At 42.8% G+C, this 22,893-nt stretch overlaps 1 protein-coding gene across 3 annotated transcripts in view; it reads left to right on the top strand.

The window, feature by feature from the left end:
* The first annotated feature begins 9,329 nt into the window (after nucleotides 1-9,329).
* The window catches only part of EPB41L4B (erythrocyte membrane protein band 4.1 like 4B), a 279,948-nt gene continuing 266,384 nt past the window's right edge, over nucleotides 9,330-22,893 (top strand). For all 3 annotated transcript variants that reach the window (XM_050937694.1, XM_050937692.1, XM_050937693.1), the window contains exon 1: nucleotides 9,330-9,674. In XM_050937694.1, the coding sequence (XP_050793651.1) occupies nucleotides 9,387-9,674 (288 nt within the window). In that variant the 5' untranslated portion in view covers nucleotides 9,330-9,386. The remainder of the gene's footprint in view (nucleotides 9,675-22,893) is intronic.

The following is a 22,893-nucleotide window of genomic DNA, read 5'->3' as shown; positions in this document are numbered from 1 at the left end:
AGGAGTACATGGGTTCACAGATAGTCCCCTTGGGCATTTCAGTTTCTTTTGTCACCTAGACAACTATCCTTAGAGATAGTTGGTTGCCATACACCAAAGATCACAAACTATTCAGGTTGCTTCCAGTCCCAAGAGACCAGTTACTTACCCCAGATCAATTTGTACCTTAGATCTCTCACCAAAGACAATGCTTGTAGCCAGTCCAGTAATAAATAAAACTAAAGATTTATTAATTAAGAAAAAGAAAGGAGAGCATTGTTACAAGATTAAAGCAGGCAAACATATGTACACAGATGAGTTACAGTTTTTGTTTTTAAAAGGTGACAGAGTTGTAGTAATCTGTCATCTCTGAATGTCTTTTAGGGCTAACTCAGGTTGACCCTAGGGATCTCTGCTTCTTTTTCATAAATTGCAGCACTGTGAGAGTCCTAACAGCAGAAGAGGATGAAAAAATTTCGTGTCAGCTATTTTTATATCCTCCTTCCAGAATTCAGGCTAATAGGATGAGCCCTTTTGCAAGCACCCATGAAGGGGAAATTAATAAAGTCCTAGTATTGTGATGTCCCACACTGGCCCATTGACTTTTGATACCTTCTTGTGGTTAGGAGACGAGTCCTCTTGACTAAGTTTACAGTTTCAGAGCCAACATTTTTACAGTCATCAAGCAAAAACTCCAATATTATCTCATAGCATGTAATAAAGATGTAAGTGAGATTAATGCATGCAGCAACTAACAAACATTTCATAAACACTAAACACATTTTTATGGTTAAGATAGTTATTGAACTAATACTAACACAAGTGCAACAAACTGATTTCCAGCAATGAATTTGTCAGTGCTTGGCTGTGGCCAAAGCCTTGGCAAGAGCTGGCACCTGATCAGCTAGCATCACACTCACTACTTTCATTCTCATTTCAAATACTTCATGTGTGCCCTTGCGAAAGCAATGGAAGTTGCAGTCTATTAGTCGTTAGCTCATAAATTTGCATATCACTGGAGTACTGTCAGTTGCAATATACATTTTACTGACTACATCAAATAAACATGCTTTCTCGGTGCCGAAGTTTGAAATGAAGAAGTTATATAGGCTTTCTAGCATTGAGAGCTGCGGAATCAGTTTCTATACTACTTTGCTAAGGGCTTCAAATATAGAATTGATCATATATGTTTGTCAGAGAAAAGCTGAGATGAATTTTCTCCAGTCTATAATCTGTAAGGTCATCAATTGCCGCCTGATGAATGCCACTTTGGATTTCAATCTTGTGATTGCCAGACAAACCATCCATTTTCTGAACAAAGATTCCAAAACTGATGTCTGTATTCACTTTATATCCTGGGGTCATGGTAAGATGCAACCTAGCCAAGGCATCCATGTAATCATCCAGAGAATCAGTGACAAACAGCAGTGCCCCAATGTTTCTGAAAACCATCTCATAATCATGGAGGGTCAAAAAAGAAGTTAATTTGCCCAGGCAAGTCCCATAGTACATTTCATCATTTCTGGTCTCCAGCTCTACTCTAAGAAGGAATCAACCTTGTCTCCATTATCTGCTAGCCCAACAATAGTATTTTCCTCCTTCGCTTTCCTAGAGCTTCCTCATTGACTGGCTCATCCTGGCCATGCTTCTCTCACCCACATGGCTCCCTGCTGAGCCAACTCCCCATCTATATGCTACTCCTTTGACGTGAATAGCCACATTCTGAGGTGAGTGGGACATTCAGTCCTTGCTATATTTTCTACTTGGACTGCCACAACAGGTGCCAATTGTTTTGCAAATGCTTGTTCAGTAGGAGGTGGATTGAGTCAACCAAATCATTTTGTACAATCCTTAGACAGATAATAATGTTATTTATTTATTCAATCACATTTGTAAAATATGCTAATCACACTCTAAGTGTATGCGCAATTTCTAAAAACAACAATTAAAGTGCAGCTTTCCTTCGTGATAATGCACATTCGCATTCTATGTTCACTATCTCTTTCTGTATCAACTGTGCTGAGTTTATAAAGTTATTAATTGACAACACTGACAGGTAAATTGGGGTCCTTCCTTCCCACCCATCATCAGAGGTAGTAAGAGTTCTGCAGGTCAAACAAGATGATTATGTCGAGCTTCTAAACATTTTTTTAGATTTTCCTTCTCTGTGACAAATATATTTTCTTTTAGCCTTAGTGTATTGTGTATGAATTATATTTTCACCTTGGCTGTATTTCTAGGATTATTTCAACAAACAGTGAAAGTTCCCAACTGTTTTCGCAATCAGTTAACATTGCAACATACTTTCTGAGTTGCTGCAGAATTCAGTATAGCACTGCTGTGTATATCAAAGGGGGATTTGCTATGTTATTTAGGTCTCACGCGCCTCTTAGCACAAAGGGCCTTGAATTTATTTCTCTGTGGTGATATGATTAAAAGACACATATCTGCCATTAGAAAAGATCATCTGTGCTAGGTATGGATCAAGGAGGCATCAGTGTTTTAGCCTTTAGTGATCATTTGTACATATGTTGAGTAAAGTACCTTTTAAGCTCATTTGAAGGCTATAATTAAAAGAGCACATTGGTCAAAGGTCATCTTTTTTTAATGAGTTTCTGATATTATTGCAGTTTTAGATGGTATTGAATGCTTTTATTTAGCTCTAATGATGAGATTCCTAGGCTTGAAAATAATTTCTGTGAACTGACTCATATAAAAATCAGTACAATAAACTGATGAAAACCTCAGCTGGTGTAGCACTCATAAACTAATTAGTGTTGGGCCTGTTAAGTAGATGGACAGGAGGCATGAAAAAACATGTAGTCAGCAGGGAACATTTTTCCTTTTAGGGACTTGCCTACATGGGAAAATTTCACCAGCTATGCAGGTACAGTTAAACCACAGTAGTTATACTGGTATAACCCTGCTTGGACACACATATCCAGCAATAAAAGTGCCTGTTGTCATCTTATCTTGAAGCACTTCCAAAGCAGCATAAACTAAACTAGAAGCTTATCCTGGAATAAGTGTGTCCACCTGAGTTACACTGGTATAACAGTTTAAATTCACACCTCACCTTATGCCAGTATAACTTCCCATGTAGACAAGCCTTAGTTCAGTGCTGGATCAGTTGGAGGAGGCTTCTGATAATACATAGCAAAGTCCTGACCACCTGTCAGGTCATTAAAGAGTCTGTGGTACATTTTGTAAGCATAGAAGTATTAGCCCCAGTGTCCTTGCCAAATTATGATTTGCATAATTCAATCAACGGTGACTAGTGGGGGGGGGAGCATGAAGGATCACATGACCCTCCTCAAAATACCCCAGGCCGAGGGGGAAGGAGAAGGAAGTCTGGGGGCTGGGAAGATGAAGGGGCAGGGCCAGAGCTGGAAGGGAAGAGGCAGGGCCAGAACCTCTCCTCTTCTAGCCATGCTGGCCGGTGTGGCACACAGCGGCTGCACTCTCCCAGGCAGCCTCCAGCGTCCCAGGCAAGCAGTGTGGTCAGAGGCTGCCTGGGAGAGTGCATTAGCAGCTCCACACATGCCAGGGGGACTGGAGCAGAGGTCCCCCTGCCAGGTTAATGTGGGATGGGGAGGGGACGGGGAAAGCGCGGGGCCCCTGGATTGGGGGCAGGGTGGGGAGGAGTCATGTGAGAGGGTCACATGAGGGGGCGAAGATGAGTCACATGGGGAGGTCAGGTGCCCCCTTTAGCTGCTGCTGTCTTTGTGTCCCTCCCACTAAGTCGCCTCTCTTCATTTCAATTTTAAAAGAGCTTTTGTATTGGACTCTGCTGTTAAACAGCTGCTGTGTTTCAGTGTTGGGTGAAGTGGTTCTATGTATAGTTTGCTTATCAGGGCTTTTTCTTCTTCTAATTAAATGGCTAATTAATTATTGCACATTTGGGGAATCTTTCTCGATGAAAAGTGGCATATAAATGCAACTAACTCTAAGCCTTTTTACACATAGTTGCCTTTGAAAAAACGACGAGTCCAGTGGCACCTTAAAGACTAACAGATTTATTTGGGCATAAGCTTTTGTGGGTAAAAAACCCATTTCTTCAGATGCATGGAGTGAAAATTACAGATGCAGGCATTATATACTGACACATGAAAAAAAGAGAGTTACCTCACAAATGTTGGCAAGGCCAATTCAATCAGCGTGGATGTTCTCCACCTCAATAATTGATGAGGAGGTGTCAATGCCAGGAGAGGGAAAGTTGCTTTTGAAGCCACTCCTGGTCCCTAGTCAAGTCAAAATTAGTGGTGTTAAATTTGCAAATGAATTTTAGTTCTGCAGATTCTCTTTGAAGTCTGTTTTTGAAGTTTTTTTGTTCAAATATGGCTATATTCTTGTATATACTTTTAAATCTGTTATAGAATATCCAGGGAGATTGAAGTGCTCTCCTATGGCTTTTCTATGTTACCATTCCTGATGTTCGATTTGTGTCCATTTATTCTTTTATGTAGAGACTGTCCAGTATGGCCAATGTACACGGTAGAAGGGCATTGCTAACACATGATGGCATATACCACATTAGTGGATGTGCAGGTGAATGAGCTCTTGATGATGTGGCTGATGTGGTTGGGTCCTCTGATAGTGTCACTAGAGTAGATATGGGTACAGAGTAGGCAATAAGGTTTGTTACAGGGATTGGTTCCTGAGTTAGTGTTTCTGTGGTTTTTGCACATTTAAAACTTTAATTTGTGCTTGAATAGTCACTGGGAGTGGCTGGCTCACTATAAAAGTAACTTTCCCTCTCCTGGTATTGACACCTCCTCATCAATTATTGGGAGTGGACTACATCCACCCTGATCGAATTGGCCCTGTCAACACTGGTAAGGTAACTCCCTTCTCTTCATGTGTCAGTATAATAATGCCTGCATCTGTAATTTTCACTCCATGCATCTGAAGAAGTGGGTTTTTTACCCATGAAAGCTTATGCCCAAATAAATCTGTTAGTTTTTAAGGTGCCATTGGACTCCTCATTGTTTTTGTGGATACAGATTAACATGGCTATCCCTCTGATACTATAGTTACCTTTGCATTTTCCTCTTGGTGTGTCTCTGTGTACAAAGCAATCCAGAAATAGGGTAATATTAGGCACATTCACATAACTGACATGGTGTTTGGGAAAGTAAACAAACATGAAACTGCGATGCACCACAGGAAGATCATAACTTGAAGGCTGTCATGCTAAAAAGTATCACCTTCAATGACTTTTTTCCAAACTAGTTTCATTGTTGTCTATGGGGTTAGCACAGTCAACAAACTCTCAAACCTAAATGACCAAATATTCTTCGTATCTTCTCAAGATCTCTCTTTCTAGTTTTATTAACTCAAACAACGGGTCCATACCATGTGTGCTTGTTGTTTGAGCCCTTTTGTGCAAGTTGCTTTTAAGGAGGACTGAAAGCTGAAGCATATTCTAGCAAAATTTTAGTCTCTCAGTAAAGACACATGACATTTTTACCAAATTACACAAAAAGAAAATCTAGCTATGTGCAATTTAAATTTAGTACTCTTTTTTTTTATAGAGCAAAAGTCTGGCAGAGCAGCAAAATCCAAAAATGCATAGACAGTAACACAAAATAAGAAGAGAAAGAAGTCTCTAATTTTTAGACTATGCATATAATACCACAATAGAATTATCTTAATTAGGACATCCAATAGTAGCTGTCTCCATTAAGAAGTGGTGTCTTTTTTTTTAAACAGCCAGACACTTATATTGAAACAAAATACTGAATGAAATTACACAAATAGAAATATTTTTACTACATTTCATTGTTGTTTATTTGGTAATGGTTAGTACGTTACAAGTGGTTACACACCACTTACCCTCTTGGCACTGGCCAAATGCCACTAAGGGGCTTTTTTGCAAATACTGGCCCAATTAAACTGCAGTTATTTCTACTCATCTAGTTATGCTAATTTGGTTTCCTGGGGGCTGTCTATAGGAACACAGGAATTGCTATACTGGATCAGACACATGTTCCATCTAGTCCATTATTCTGTCTCTTGCAGTGACTGGTACCAGATGCTTCAGAGTAAGGTATAAGAACCCTACAGTAGGAAGACGTCCCATTTAAGGGGCTATCTTGATTAAGATTATACTGCAATGTACGCCTTTATAGCAGCATCAGTCTGAGCATCTCAAAGTGTTTTCTCAATATTGTTTAAGCATTTTATTGCTCCTGTGAGGTAGATGTGGAATCTCCACCACTGGAGGTTTTTAAGAACAGGATGGACAAACATCTGTCAGGGATGGTCTTGGTTTACTTAATCCTGCCTCAAGGCAGGGGCTGGAATTGATGGCATTTTGAGGTCTTTTCTAGCATCTACATTTCTATGATTCTAAGAGGAATATCTTCACTCACAAATAAATTGCAGCCACTTTGAAGATGGAGTGCAGCAGAGGTTTAACAGCACATGGTATCACTTGAGGGCATGTCCACTCAAAACTGAAAGGGAATGTGGGCAGGCAGAATGTAACATTTCTATGATTCTCAGAGTGCTGGTTACTGAATCACCAGCATCACTTCCTGCAGCAATCAGGTTTCCTTTGAAGGACTCTTACCCACATATTGATCAGGTTCAACCTTGCATCATTTAGGAGAGCTGATAGAATCACAGCATGTGTGTGGCTCCTTTATAAAAGTACTGTTTCTCTTCAGTGTAACCACTGGACAATACTGTGTATGCTGGTAGTGAAAGTCAAGCAGGTATAATTCATATAACCCTCTGATTGATTAGGGTTTGAAAAAGATGTTCATACCTGCCCCCTGCAAAGGGCTTCTTTCTCAGGGGCTGCAGGAAGATGCTTCTGGCTCACCAAGTCAGAGTTGCCCACCCTTCCACCATGTCCCATCCCCATCCCCAACATGCTGTCTCTTCCTTTATACCAGGGATGAGGATCATTCAGGAGGTAGGAGAGCCACAACTGCCAGATTTCTGTCACTTTAAGAGTATTTTGTGCTGCTTATGTAGTGTAAAATGGTCTTACTGGACTGGAGAATCTGCCTTGTAATGTTCACAGAAGAAAGAACCCTAACCTATGACACTTGATTTAAAGATTCCTAATAATGGCAAACTTGGGAAATACAAAGAAATGCAAACTGAAGTCTGTGCAAATATAATCTCTAGTAGTACTGGATGAAGAAAAGAGACACACACTTCCCCATTTCCAGCAATGCTGCTTTAAATAACTATAGAGTAGGGGGAAATATCAGCCCAAATATCTTGCTAATCCAGTGAGTGTTTTACCAGAGTGAGCACTTCTGAGCCCCTTGTGTAGTGTGGAACAATGGGAGGAGATGCAGAGCTGCTGCTACCAGATAATTTAGCAGTGATGTCCAAGCGCTTTAGTGCAAGAAAATGCTTTACATTCGTTCTAAAGATGAAAGGTGGATGAATGGAATTGTGCCCTTTGTTGCTTTCATAAAAAGTGGTGTATTGCCAATATTTTAAACATAGGGCTTCTACAAATGTCCCCTCCTCCAGCCATACTAAATGCTGTGCCACCAGGTTGCTGTGTTTGCAGAGAGAATGGGTGAAGGATTATTCAAAACTATCTGTTTGATTTGTAGCCATAACCAAGGAAGGAAGACTGCTGTTTAGCCTGAAAAGTAAAGGAAGAGGTGGGAAATTCAGGAGAATGCCCCCCCTTGGGAATTATTATTTTTTTAAAATACGCAGTGATGATTCTGAAGGCAGTATTTGTATGTGTCCTAAGAATGTGATTTTTGCAGGAGTGATGTAATAGTGTCTAGGGTATGGGTACATTTAATCAGAGACAGAGACATTTCTCTTATCCTCTGTTCAATTATTTAGTGAATTTTTAACAAGGTGTTCCCAAGTGTCCCCTCTCTAGCACCACCCTGGATACAAGATGTACCATGCATGTCCTTGATCCATCCCATTTCTGTGAACATGCATGAGGTCCTTCTCAAATGGCCTGGACTGCTTTCAAAAATACTGTCTGTATGTTGTTCTTTCCCGCTGCCCTCATTTTTATTCACTCCTTTTCTCAGTTCACTTCCCTTTTTATCTCTTCCCTGTGGTCCTTAACATTTTCTTATGTGTCTAGATATTATCCCCCCGCCCCCCAGGTTTATTACTGTTCCAGATCAGCTATGAGTGCCCTGCAGCTATCTAAGCCACGGGCTCTCAACTTGAGGGCTGCACACTAGTGTCTGACGTGTGTGATAGTGATAGGGGGAAGGTGACCAACTTTATGGCTGGATGAAAGGGGGTTCTGAATCCATGGTAGGGGGAACCTGGAACGTTTTTCTGTTGTAACATGATTACAATATGGAAATTAACTTAGCAAACTGCCCTACCAGGCGCTGGCGCAGCTGTCCCTTTGATCTGAAGCCTCTGGGCAGAGCTGGGAGCAGTGTTTACTACAGGTATTGGGGCGGAGGGCAGGTGCAGTGACACGTTCAGCTAGAAGCAGTGCTCGCCCTCGCTCCTGCGGTGTGGGAGCCCCATTGGCAGAGTGCAGGGGTAAGGGGAGGAGGCGACAGCCAAGGGACAGCCCGAGGCTGGGAGGTAGGGGGAAGGGGGTAATGAAATAACAGCGGGGAGGAGCACGGCTGGATCGCGGCCTAAATCACACACAACGACCAAACTCTAATCATTTCTTCGCTTCTCCCCCTCTCCCCCCAACTTTGCAGTGTCAGTTTGGGAGCACACACGTCTCGTCCCGCCCCCGAGGTCCCAGACCTCTCCCCATGGCAGCGAGGGTCAGCAGAGGGCAGCAGGCAGCTGCCCCCCCGGTGCACAGGGCAGGCGAGGGAATTTCCGAGCTGGCAGGTGAAACGCTGCGCTCGAACCTTCCTCCGCCTCCCCGGCCCGCCCAGCCCGGCCGCTGCCCTCCTGTCCCTCGTTGGCCGGAGGTGGAGCCGGGGCAGTCCCGGCGCAGGCGCCCTCCCCGCGCGGAGCGTGTGCGCGCGTCCTGCCGGAGCGGGGAGCAGGTGGGAGCCCGGCAGCCCCGCGGGGCGAGCCCCCCGGCCGGCACCTCAGGGCGCACTGGCGGCGCAGACTCGGCGGGCAGCCGGGCGGGAGCCGGGGCTAGCAGCGCCAGTGCACGGGCGGCCGCCGCGGGACCGTTCCCCAGGAGCAGCCACAGCCGCCGCCACTACAGGTTGCAGCGCGCTCCGCCTCAGCAGCAGCAGCTCCCCCTGGCCGCCCCGCGGCGCGGCTCCAGCTGCAGGAGGGGCTGCATCTCCCCCGCCCCCTTCTCTCTGCCGGGCGGCGCTGCAGAGGGCGGAGCTGGGAGCCGCGGAGGGCTGGCCCCGGTGCCTGGCTCCCGGCGGGCGGCGCTGCTGGGTTGCTCTGGGAGGCTCCCCGGGGCTGGGCGCGGAGCTGCGGGCTCGGGGGTGTGAGCGGCCGAGTAGGGCGCCCCCAGGATGCTGCGGTTCCTGCGCAGGACCTTTGGCCGGCGGTCGATGCAGCGCTACGGGCGAGGAGCTGGACGTGGAGCCGGGCGAGGAGGCGCCTTTGGGGCAGGGGACGAGCGGGACGGGGGGCTGAGAGGAGCCGCCGCCGCGGAGGGGTTTCCCTCTTCCCCGCACCCCGGAGGAGCCGGGCACAGCGCCGGAGCCGCCGTCCACATCCCAGCGGCCGGAGACAGCAAAGCGGCGCTGCAGTGCCGGGTGCTCCTGCTGGACGGGACCGACGTCAACGTGGAGCTGCCGGTGAGTACCGCGCCGTAGCCCCGCCATGCCATGCTGGTGCCCCCGTGCAGCCCCCTGTGAGTCACACACACTTGTCTGCATGCCCACGTCTCCCTCCCCAATAGCGTGCAGCCCCTTGACACGCCCCTGCCCCCCCGCGTGCGTTCCACGCACCTGCCCTCCAGGTGACTACACTGGCGGCCCCTGTTTGCCCCTCTCCTTTCCCCGGGGAGCCCCCCCTTCCACTCGGCACAAACCACCCGCATCTGCTTTCCCCTCCTCTGGCAGTGCGTATGGAGGAACCACGCAGCTGCACCCCCCCCCCCGGGAGCTGCACCTGCTCCTCACCCCCGGGACTGCCACGATCCCTGGGCTAGGGCGCTCGGGGGGGTTGTGTGTCCGGTGGGGGTGTGCTACATCGGCAGGGGGAGCCGCCATCTCCTCCTCCTCTCCCCCGCGCATCTGAGCGGCCACATTGTAATGGCTTCGTGCTCATGTTAATGCCGTTTGTGCCCCCCTCGGAAAGTGATGGAGGGGGGCAATCCGCGGTGCAAGGGCCCTGGAGATGTGTGAGGAGCTGTAGTTGCCCCCTTTGATTTCTGCCTTTTCTGTTTCCTCCCGCCCCGGTTCAGCAAGAGGCGGTCACTGCGCCCATAGTCCGCACCTGTAGCTCTGCAGGGAAAAGCAAAGAGCCGGGCTTGGCTCTGGGGTCACGCCGCTGGCTCAGGGCCCTTGGGGTGTGTGTGGGGGTCACAGCTAGTGTTCGCCGTGCAGCGCTATTCGGGGAGGGAGCGAGTAACCTGCCCCACCCCCCCAACTTCTTTGCGGTTGCTGGCAGGCGATAAGCCTGGCTGTCTAAAGTGCAGGAACGGCTCCGCATTAGGCCTGGTAATGTCACACACCCAGGTGCACGCTGACATTTCCGACTGAAGTTGCTGGATTGATGTGTCAGACTGTGCCAACGTTGTACCTTGTGGCTGAGGCATAATTCTCTCTTCGTCCCGCACGGGTATCTGTCTTGCGCGGGGCGGCGGGGGGGACGACTTCTCTCTGCGGTCAATACACACGGGCAGTAGCGGCGTAGGTAACTACAACGGTCCTGGGCTTCTTGTGCAGACATTTCTCTCTTCTCAGAGCTTTACCGGGCTGCGGGCCGCATTCTCTGCACCTCTGTGAAACATGCTACTGAGAGATCCGCTGGGGTCTGCTGCTGCCCTGACTTTAACAGAGTTCGGCTGAAAATTGAATTCTTGACAGCCCATAGTTGGGTTGGTTTGAGCTGCTACAGCTCACCCAGCTCCGGGAGTTAAGTACTATGGTATTAGATCTGCATTTCTTATAAATTATAATACATTTTGCAAGTCCTCTTTTTTGGTTGTTTTTCGGCTGTCCCTTTTTTAAATTACAAACTCTGAAGCTTGTTCCTGGCTTCTTATGCCATCAGTGAGGTTTATTTCAATTTAACTATATTTGTACATGGTATGGCTTCAGGGGTCATTTTTAAATTACAGTAGTATTAAAAATATTTAATGGCTTGCAGGTGTAAAACTAAAGATTTAAGAGTTCCACATAAATTTCTGGGAGACATGTAAGAAGTACATATTCCAGAGATCCGGATATTCTCCTTTCTGCCACACACTTTGTGCAGTTGATATTCAGAGTTTGCAATTCTTTTGTTGAGAAGTCAGTTGTAGTACCAAAATGAGAATAAATAACCCCTTTCCAATTTACACTGCTACCTCGATATAACATGACTTGAGATAACACAGATTCGGATATAACGTGGTAAAGCAGTGCTCGGGGGGACAGGGCTGCACACTCCGGTGGATCAAAGCAAGTTCAGTATAACGCAGTTTCACCTATAACACGGTAAGATTTTTTGGCTCCCGAGGACAGTTATATCGAGGTAGAGGTGTGTTTGGTGCTCTATGAACTAGGGTAGGAGACTATATTAATATAACTTCAACAGTATAATTAATTACAAGATGTGCAATTTCAACAGTATGAAAAAAGAACTGGTTCCAGAATATTTATTTTCATTGTAAGCTTTTGACTGTTTATTCTGTGTGCACCTACTTATGCTGTGTGCACACTTAACCAACAGAATTTGGCACCATGATGGTCTCTGCTCAAGAGAAACCCAAGAGTTGGAATAGCAGTGTTGCAGGTTAAGATTGGGGTGCGTGGGTAGAAATATCTGGGGAAGCTTGTAGGGCATCTACCTCGCTTAAGACAATGTTAGTAATTCCTCTCTTCCTTTCAAACTATAATCATTTTTCAAGATAGTGGAAATCTTGGTATCTCTTAGAGGAAAGAGCAAATAATGTTCTGGGTCTGAATCACAATTTATTATAGTGCTAATTTTACTTCTGAGCAAAAATGTTTTCTAAGGAAGAATTTTAATAAGAAATCAGGTAAAATCAATGTATTAAGGATATACTTAACAGAAGTTTATGTAGTAAGATCAACAAATATTTAGCCCAATGCTATACTCTATTTGAACTGTCATATCATATATTGCTGGCTTATTGTTAAAGATTGTGTTTATTCAGATAACATATAATGTTAAAACACAACTGGACATGAAACCAGATCAATTGCATGTAATCAGTAATTCTTCTCTGTCTTCTGAATAAAATGAAATAATGGCACTCTCCCTACTTCTCTACTGTTGAAAATAAAACGAAATCTTATTATCTCAATTGAAATATTTGTGTGGTCCAATAAAGAGTGAATAGCACACAGGCTAATATTGTAATGCACAAACCAAGTAAACATAACTAGCCCATTGTTTCCAAACAAAGTATGTCATGGCTATTGTGTGTTTGTGCTCAGATGGAGTATGGGACTGTTGACAACGCTCCCTTTTGCTCAACAGGTTGTGGAGGAGGACTCTATGGGAGCTCAAAATGACTGTTAGCATCTTACCTAACTCAGCAGAAGATTATTTTAGCTGGTATCTTTACCTCTTCCACATTTTATTTCTCTTTTTCATCGAACACCCACATTGATGATTACAAAAATTATGAAAGAGGCCTTGCTCCAGTCCATGCATATTGGTAACAGGTACTGCACTGCAGTTTTCTCAGTCTTACACATACTGTGCCCCAGTCCTGCAAACACACTGCTCACATGTGCATGTGCTTAACTTTATACGAGTGTCTACAGGACTGGGGCCTGAAATGGCATAGTGGAGTAAAGGGTTTTTGGGGGGTAACATTTATAACTTTTACAAAGACTGATTGGTTTCCTTGTTTTTCTGATGGCAGGAAATATGCATTGTAGGGGAAAATATAGAAGTGTAATTTTATTAGCCTGCCAAGTTAACCTTTAACTCCTAAAATTCCTCCCTTAGTACAAGTTAGATTCCCTTAAACATACACCTTGTCAGACTAGTTTCAGTGATGCTTTAAGTTTTGTATTGTGCTGCCCAGCTGTCTAAATTAGACAACTGTAGGTGTTTGGTAAGGTTGACTTCAGTAATGTTCTGTGGTAAACATTAAGCTTTTGGCATAAAATTGAGACTCTGATTGTCTACTCTCTTGTTCAAGTCCTGCTAACTTTTCACTTTCTATAATCCCTACCTCTATGGTCTCCACTTGTTCTTTCCTCACTTTTTTTCTTTCTTTCTGTACAAAATATTGTCACCAAAGCCATCATTCTTTCTTGTGTGCCTGATCATATCTCTCTCTTCTTATCAATTTCTGCCTTGAACATCTGCCCTCTGTTCTCATTTTCTTCTGTGAACAAGCTAAGGTGCTGCTGCTTTCAAATTATTTAATAACTTGGCCTATATCTCTCTCTCCCACTCTTTCATATATATATCCTCTTCCACTCTCTTTAATCTGCTCAAGCTTTCCTCATTACTGCTCTCTTTGCCTTCTCCTGGACTTTGCACTGCCTTCAGCTAAACAAAGTAAAAAATATATTGTTTTGAGCATTTCAGCCAATTCCTTTATTAAACTTTTTGTGTAACATTTTGAGGATTACTTACTGATACATGCTTTCCCTTTGCTTTTAAATCTTTGAGACAAAATGTGTACCTTAAAAGCATTCTTTCTAAACAGAATAATGCACTAGCTAGCTTCTTAAACCCACAACTCCTCAGGGCCCCATATTGAATCTTAGAGATGCTGTTACACTTAGATATGTTGTGAAGAAGTGAGTGGCAGTTTACAGATCTGTTGCTGTGGGATGATTGCCCACGGGATGGAGAGTGTAAAATAGTGTCATTAGTTCCTGTTGACCAGATATCATATGTGCACATCTGAAATCTAGAATGTTTAATATGAATTGATGTGGGAGAAGGGAAGGAGGAACCTGTATCAGAACAGCCTTTTCCTGCTCTTGCTGTATATTATTAAGCTTCAAGAGCATATTTACCATTTTATGTGTTGTCATATTGATACAGGAGGCTATTATTTGTTTGGTCTTTGCCTTGCAACTCAGCTGTTGGTGGGGTAGAAGGCTATTTGCTCACTGCTATCAAAATAATGATTTCTTCTTCTAAGAGTCTTGCTTCAGAATTCTCATGACTTAACAAAAGAAAAGCAGCTGCAGATGATGCCATACCTTTTATATACGGACATAAGGATGGAGAATAGAAAAACAAAATATATTATTGTTGCTCTGGTAGTCTGATCCTCAAGTGGAAATGAAGATTTTTAAGGCCTGGCTTTTAAAGCTGAGTACCCATAGCTTATGTTAATTTTAGTGAAAGTTGTGGATGCTCTGAACTTCTGAAAATCGGACCTACATTTTTAATTTGGTGTATTTTCATCATAAGGCTTTTTGTGAGATGGCTACTTCTGTGCTATAAAGCTCTAGCTGTCAGTTGAGGGTAGTCCGTCATAAACGTTCCTTCACTAACAGTCACCTTGCTGTAATAAAGAAATCTCTTGGATGCCAAGAATATAATTACGGAGAAGGTGTGTTGCGTGTTATAAAATGTTATATTTAGTGATCAAATAAATGGAAAAGACAAATATAATACTTTAAATCTATGAAATGTTTTCAAGTGGGTAGCTTTTATTTTATTTCTGTGCCTTCCTTTTTGGTACATCTGTTTTAATGACTGTTTCAGCTACTATAGCAGTGATTCTCAAACTTTTGTACTGCTGACCCCTTTCACATAGCTAGCCTCTGAGTGAGACCCCCCTTATAAATTAAAAACCCTTTTAAATATATTTAACACCATTATAAATGCTGGAGGCAAAACAGGGTTTGGGTGGAGGCTGACAGCTTGTGACTCCCCCCCCCCATGTAATAACCTTGCGACCACCTGAGGGGTCCCAACCCCCAGTTTGAGAACCTCTGTACTATAGAAACATTTTAGAATAGAGATAACAACAATTCCTTACTACTTTTAGTCATTCATCTTTGTGGTTCCATATCCCTTTCTTGGCTGAATAATATCATCATAGCTGTGCTAGTGTAACAATAGTGTAAACTCTATTGTTTACATCAAATGCAAATATAAAATAACATTTTGGTGTTTTAAGAAACTCTTCGCTATTGCTGTCCTCTCTTTGGTTTATTATTTGCCAAGCAGCTAACCTGATACAATTCGTAAATAGCATTGGGGAAGAAGAGGAGTCAAAATAACACTTTTCATTCCTCTACCCTTTACATTGTTTCCTGAGCAGAACTTTTGTAAAAATAAACCCATTCATTTGAGAAAAATATGTGGTGAAACCTACTGACATACAGTAGGACCCATTAATTCATGTTTGTCTCTGAGCTGAAGAATTTTGTATTATTATTTTTAGGACCACAGTATTACTATGTTATTAAATAACGCCTTTCTTATAAAGTAACAAGTAGAGAATTAATAAATAAACACGAATCAATAATAAACCCCATTTAAACTTATTCACAAAAATTATGGTTTCTCTCGTTATAGACATTGCTTTTTGACAACCTGATAAAAATGAAATGCAAGAAATATTAATGGAAATATTAATGGAATTGCATAGTTATCCATTCAAATTGGATAATGTTTAAAGTCATTCATGCTACTGTAACTCTGCCGTCTCGAGTATATTCATTACAATAATCTTTAATTACTTTATTGTATTTTTCTACAACCTCAGTTATGTCTGTAGCACTTTGTGTTGCTCGTACTGCTATTTGCAACAAAGCATATGAACACCATCAATTGTAAAAGTGCCCATTAAAATATACAATACTTTAAATATATTGCATCAGCAGTATAGTAAAACAGTTATAGTGAGCAGTATTCTTTGTTGGTTTAACTACATAATGATTAATTGTTCTCTTTTGGTTAGTTGTGTAAGTCTTGTTGTTTGCTAGGTGCTTTACAGCTTGAGATGATGAGAGGGACTCTGCTGCAAGGAGTTGACAGTTGAACTAGAGAACTTACCAAGTGATGTGGGAGGAAGGGGAATAATTAGGATAATGTGCTTGAAAGATGAAGGGAAGTGCATGTTGTCTTTGGTTCTGTGATGGAGGGTGTAGATATTCGGAGGGAGGTGGGGAATGGAGACTTGTAGGTGCACTTTGTAAACAATAGGTAAACATGCAGATCTGCCCTGAAAAGTAACTGTGTAAAATGGTATTGTTTCCATGTTTGTTTTGTGTCTGATTCTGTATAACATTTGCTCACTTGACAGAAACATATTGTTTTATTAACAAGCGTGCAAACTCAACCTTTACGTTACCAGCAGCATTTGTGCAACTCTGTTCAAGACACAGGATCCTTATGAGTGATGAGAAGAAAGTTTGCAGGGCTGGCAATTAGAAAACGCATAATTTTACTTGTAAATTGAGCACATTTGATATGGAAATAATTTCTTTTAGACAAACATAGAACCATCTCATGCCATTTCTACAGTCACTCTTCAGACCAGATTGCTGAATATGCCATTAGTGTCCAACCTCTGGCCCTGATGCTCTTAAGTGCGGCCTTTGATGGGGTCTGTGTTAAGAAGAAAATGTGTTTGATTCTAAATTGAAAATGTCTCTCCAGTAGCTCCCCCATCTCTGGGGGAGGGGAAGTGAAGAGCAAAGCCACATCTGAGCTGCTGCTCCTTTAAAAGGCGGGGAGCAGGCATAGAGAGAGAGAGCAGTGAGGAAGTGATGACCATTGAGGGGCATGGGGGAGGGAGGGTGAAATTTGAGAGCAAGGAAGATATTCCTGGAAATATAGAGACAGTATAGAGAGAGAGGTGATTGGTTGCAGAGAGGCAAGTCTTTGGGGTTCTTGGGAAGGAAACATCTGTTTCTTTCTGAGGGCGAGATTGAGGAGGGTAGTATTGGGAAGAAGGCAGCTATAGGTATATTTCGAAGGGATGGGGTGCTAAAAGTAGGACTTGGAAAAAGGATGTCACTCTTTCCTTCCCTCTCCAAGCCGAGCTGCTGCTCTTAAAAAAAAAAAAAACAGCTTTGAACCTAAAGTTTTTGGTGCTGCATTTTAGGCTCCCAGTTCAGTTGAAGAACTTACAGAGTTTTGCGTTGTGGATGGAAAGGGCAGATTTTTCAGAAATGTTTTATAGAAAGAAATAGCAGTGTCTATGTGGGTGGAAAGTTGACTAGAGGGTTAGGAGTGCGACAGAAGCATAAAAAAACCACTATAATTGGAAAGCGGGGTGGGGGAGGGGATGAGGTGGTGGGATAGGGAAGGGTGGATGCTAGAAATGGCTGAGAAATAGAGGTTTTCAAGAAAGTATGGAGAGTTAAATTTTAATCATTTTCTGTTTGAGTTGGCAGCAGGCAATTCTGGAAGAAATGAGTCTGAGAAAAGTGGAGAAAAAATTGGGATTGGAGAGAGAAATATGGGATTCATCAATACAGAGATGGTGATAGAAGGCAAGGGAATGTATGAGGTCACTCCAGGTAGTCTGTAGAGGGAGAAGACCAAAGAGGAGTCCTGAGACACAGTGAGAGAGCGGAAAGTGTTGGGGGTCGGGGGAGGGGAGGAAGAGGAGGGTCCTCTAAAAAAGGATACATTGATGGAGCAGTCAGAGAGAAGAGTGCCATGAGAACATGGCATCTCTGAAGCCTAGGCAAGAGAATAGGTGGTATTTTACAGTGTTATAGGTGCAGAATGGTGGAGAAGTTGTGTGGGCAGGGAAAAAGAAAGGTGATTCCTTTTCAGTGAAAAGGGCAAAAGCCAGAGTTAATGGGGGCTATCTTCTCCCATGACAGCAGGAGGAGCAGGAAAGGGAAGGAGAGAGCTGAGGAAGCACTTGATGAGGACAGTGGGGTCTGGGTGGGGTTTTATAACTTAGGGAAACACTGGCTTGTTTGAAGTTAAAGAGGAAGTAGCTGGCAGGCAGCTCTTGAATGAAAGAGGTATGGGATAAACGTGGAAGCAATGGGTGGGTGATGCATATGGAGACTGAGGGTAAAAGTGAAGGGTTTGGTCCAGCAGAGTAAAAAAGACTTCCGAACTAAAAATGGATGAAGGAGACAAATGTGCAGGGAGGAAGATGGGGATTTCTTTAGGACTTGCGTTTCTGTCTCCCCCCTACTCCCCCGCACCCTGAAGCTGCGCTTCTGCGGGCAACCCTTTGCAGTGGTCATCATATGGAGGCTCCAGTTTGCTCCCTGTAATTTTATTTTCTGAGGCTCTTTTCCCTCCATGTTCTTCCCCCTCCGCAGTGCTAACAGATCCTATTTCCCTTTCTTGCTTCACAACATGGCCATGGCATTTTGACCTACTCTGGTTAATGGTGGCTTCTGTCTTGAGTGGCTGTCTCCTGCCCATCTCCCCCAGTGACTCAACTGATTTCCCCCCCCCCCACATGAATTTTTCCATTCACACCCTACAAGTGGTGGCATTTAGGCTACTCTTGACTTAGGGAATTGACTAGGTCTGCTCCTGGGGGACTGTCAGGAGCACCAGAGGGTGGCTAGTTCTACTGTCTCTGTCTTAGACTTATTAATATTTTCTTAGAAGAGCGGGCAGAGGAGACCCCTGAAAGGTTCTTGCCATTTCCTGTGGTTCCTGTCAGAACCACAGGAAATATAATATCTGTCTATTTCCTCCGCAGGCCCTTCCCAAAGGCAAAAGAATCCCTTCATTTTCACACAAAGCCCTGATGTGGATTTTCATGGCTGTGGGATGGGAAGCAGGAATCCTAAACCCCAGCAGATCCACAGTGGGCTCCAGTTCTGTGACGCAGGTCTTTGATTCTACCGTTTTGATTAAAATGTTCAGTCTCCATTATTCCAGCAGATGCTGATTCCACAGACAGCAGCTGGTTCCGTGTATTAATATGGATTGAGCACATGTTGATGAAACATCAGCTCTACATGCCCAACCAATCAAATAAATATTTCCTGGACTTCATCACTTTTATTTTAAAACACACACTCTTCATTGATGATTACTTCATTGGTGATTACTAAAAGAACCATGTGAATCACACATTTAGACCCTGGGACAAAAATGCACACAGTCCAACTAGTGGATCCCACCCGGAGATAAAAAGTAAACATAATGCATGACATTACTAGCCTGGTCCACTAAAACTGTGAAGCCTGCAGTTTGACTAATTATGTGCACTTGTATTGCATTGCCTTGTTTGTGTTAGTGGTTGTCACTCCCTTAAGAAACAGAGTTTTCTGCAAAATATTTGTTTTCTCATGCAGACCTTGCAAAATTCCTTCCTTCTCTTGTATTAAAAACATGAAAAGGTAGAGGGTGGAAATAATGAAGTGTTTAAAGTGGCCATCCTCTGTTGTGTGTTTGACTTATTTTGTTCTATGTATTATCACAAATAGCATCAGTTTAAATGTGACCCTGGACCATTAGTTTTATTGTGAGGAGGTTATTTCTGTATATTTATTTTTTTGTTAAAGTGCCATATCATCGTCATAGCAAACCCCAAAGGGATTTAGCCTCTTTGCAAATCAAACACCACCTGGATTGATCTCTAGCTGGTCTGCCTGGATGTTCAGTCTGTGTCCGTTGTTGTTGTTATCATGCCACCAAAGCTTTTAGTGGCATTCCTTAGTAAGCTTGCTTAATAATTTGTCTGCCATCTTAATAATATGTCCATACCAAGAAAAGTGCCATATATATCTACTCAATCTATAAAACAGTAAATACTATATGTATAATAATATATGACTAATGAACGTAAACATGCTCCCTCATTCATTTTGAACCACAGATATTCAGAGAGAAAATGACTTATTTTAAGATCTGGTTTAAGGAGAAAACATTACTGATTAAAAATATTGTTGGAATATTTAGAATACACTAACAAGTTGTTTTTATATATAAAAATACTATTGGGGAAAGTATATCTGTTATTTATATACGCTTGTTCATGGTGGTGTTCTACAACAACAACAAAAAAAAAAGGAACAATACAGTGCTAAAGTGCTTGCACTGAAGAGCTTGCAGTTAGATAAATATTGTGGGCAGGCCAAGAATTCAAAAAGGCATAAGGACATATATTAGGGGATCTCAACATTCAATTACATTATATTTGTTGGAATACTGAAAAAATCCATGGAACTAAACAATACAATAATGTTACCTTTTAAAAAATGTTCTAGTGTAACTTATCAAGGGACAAACTGGATTTCAAATGTGGCTGTGTGAAAAGAAAATGTCTCTTTGTGATCATACATAATTAGCTACATACATGTTCCCAAGTTGCTTATTTGTATTAAACGTGGACTCAGGAGGAATTAGCAATTTATCAGACTTGGTTGGAAAATACCCATTTATTTTGCTTCGCCACTGTAGCGCTGTACATGTAGACATATGCTAAGTGAGGAAGCCATTTCTCATTTGCAGCCTCAAGTCTGATGTGATGCTAATTGTACTAATTTCACTAAGTGCAGGCTGGCAGCTTGTCTGGCATTTAGTAAGTAATTTAAAATTAATTTGGCTAGACTAGAATTTTGTGGTTGTCTCACATTGCCGGACATTTGTCATTTTGAAATTGTCCATCAATATTTTTCATCGACAATCATTAGTTTGTAAACGTTGTAATTTTATCTTGGACCATTTCTACTGTGATATCAAGTAGGATAAAATCTTGATTTCCCAAAGTTTGTCTGTTTGTTTTTGTAAGTAAACATTTTTCACATCTGTAAGCAGAGAGTAATTTATCAACACTGAACGTAACAAATCTTTTTCTTTGGGGCAGATCATTTCTACAAGAAAATGAAACAAAGAACAACTTTATATTTTTTCCATATTTACTGGTAATTACTTGGAGTCATGTGATATAACATGAAAATGAGACCTTGCGCTTTCCAGAGGAAAGATTCTTTCTTATATGATAAATGGAGTCAAAAACACAAGTATTTCATGCAATCGTAATGTTGCAGCAAAGATCTCTTCAGTAGAATGCAAATTTTTAGTATATACATTTTTCATTCAACCTACTTACTGTGTAAATGTTTTTCCTCAATAATAAACCTTGCTTGTAGACACTGAGTGAGGAATGATTCTATTATCTTTTAAATTAGGCAAATAACTGATAGAGATGAGTTTCCAATTAACCATGGGTTAATAACCCCAGGACAGGCAGCACTCCAGGCATAATGCCTAGTGGACAATGTCCAAACAACTCATATCTGTGCCGGTATTTGTTGCTTCCACTATGTTTGCATGAATGAGGGAAATCTTGTAGTTCTGGGGAGGAGTTTTTGCTGCAGTAGAGGAAGGATTTAGTTTCAAGTTTGTCTCATAGTGCGAAAGGATAGATTTTCTTCTCTCTTCACTTATCCCCCTCTCCCCGCCCCCAAAAAACCATTTAAAATGTAGCAGTTTTTTGAGAAATACACTTTTTGGAAGGCATTTCTTGCTATTGGATAAAGCTACTATGGTGGTGGTGGTGGTGGTGGTGGTGATGATTTGGTTCAACAGCTAAAGGTCAAATCCCCAGCAGAAAAGGTAAGTATTTTACTACATTTTTTTGTCATACTTTTTCTGCTGTCCCGCATCTCCTCCTTTTTTGCCTTTGTGTCTTACTGGCCTACACTTACCATTGCCACCTCCTTGTAGGCAGGAAGGGTCTGTTGTTCCCTCAGACTGTGATGGGTCCTCCACTTTGCCCACGTCTAGCCCTCAGCTTCGCTCCTAGCTGCCAGGTGGCTTTACACAGGCATGAGCTTTGCATTTGTGCAGTGAATTCTGAGCTCAACTCCTAGTAGAGCTTTGGAGTTCTGTTCCTAACTCTTGTTGACTTGCTGTATGGCTGGGCTAGTCCTTTATTCTGTTTTTTTTCTTTGTCCTTTATAATATAGGGCCAAAACTTTAGAGGTATTGGGAATTAGTGTCTGTAAAGTGATTTGAGTTCCTTATGTAAAAGATGATGTATAAATTCTCCAAGAACTGCTTTTGTTTACTGTTGTGTACTGTGCCTTTCTAAACTTAGTATGTCTGATGACAAATGCCTGCTAAGTGAAGGAAAAGAGGCTAATTTGGGCCCTTGTGATTGACAAAACTATTGTTTCCATACCTGCATTCTTCACGAGAGTGGTTATTTTAGCCTAGAGATTAAAAAAAAAAAGACAGATTGTCGCCTGACTTCTACCCATATACAGCTGATGAAGAGAAATGGATCAATGTGGCTGGTTATAATGAATCATAGTCTGGAAGTTACTGCTGATGTTCATGAAAGGTAACTGATAACATGGGCAGAGGCAGTGCAAGCTCTCTCACAGCACCTCCAAAGTGGCATGGCCCTGAGCTATGAGGAAGCAGAAACCATTTTTTGTGGAGGGAATGGGGCACCTCCATGTCCCTGGCCTTTTTGAGACTTTCAGTTTGTAAAGATACTAATTTTGGAGGCTGTTTTTTAATGTGGATCCCAGTCCACTGGGAGTCGGACTGAGATCAGCAGTTCATTTAATATAAGTAGGCCCTACCAAATTCACAGCCATGAAAAATGCATCACGGACCATGAAATCTGGTCTTTTGTGTGCTTTTACCCTATACTAAATGTATTACATGGGAGTGACCAGCGTTTCTCCTACTGGGAGTCCTGACCCAAAAGGGAGTTGCAGGGGGGTGTCAAGGTTATTTGGGGGGGACATGGTATTGCCACCCTTACTTCTGTACTGCCTTGAGAGCTGGGCAGCCAGCTCTGAAGGCAGTGCCCTGCCAGCAGCAGCACAAAAGTAAGGGTGGCAGTACCATACCATGCTACACTTACTTCTTTGCTGCTGCTGGCGGTGGCTTTGCCTTCAGAGGTAGGCTCCCGGCCAGCAGCCGCCACTCTCCAGCTGCCAAGCTCTGAAGGCAGCACCG

This window comes from Gopherus flavomarginatus, chromosome 2 (assembly GCF_025201925.1).
Source record: "Gopherus flavomarginatus isolate rGopFla2 chromosome 2, rGopFla2.mat.asm, whole genome shotgun sequence".
In the NCBI taxonomy this organism is placed as follows: Eukaryota; Metazoa; Chordata; order Testudines; family Testudinidae; genus Gopherus; species Gopherus flavomarginatus.
Note: the sequence above shows the minus strand (reverse complement) of the source record. Positions and strands in the feature narration are given on the sequence as shown.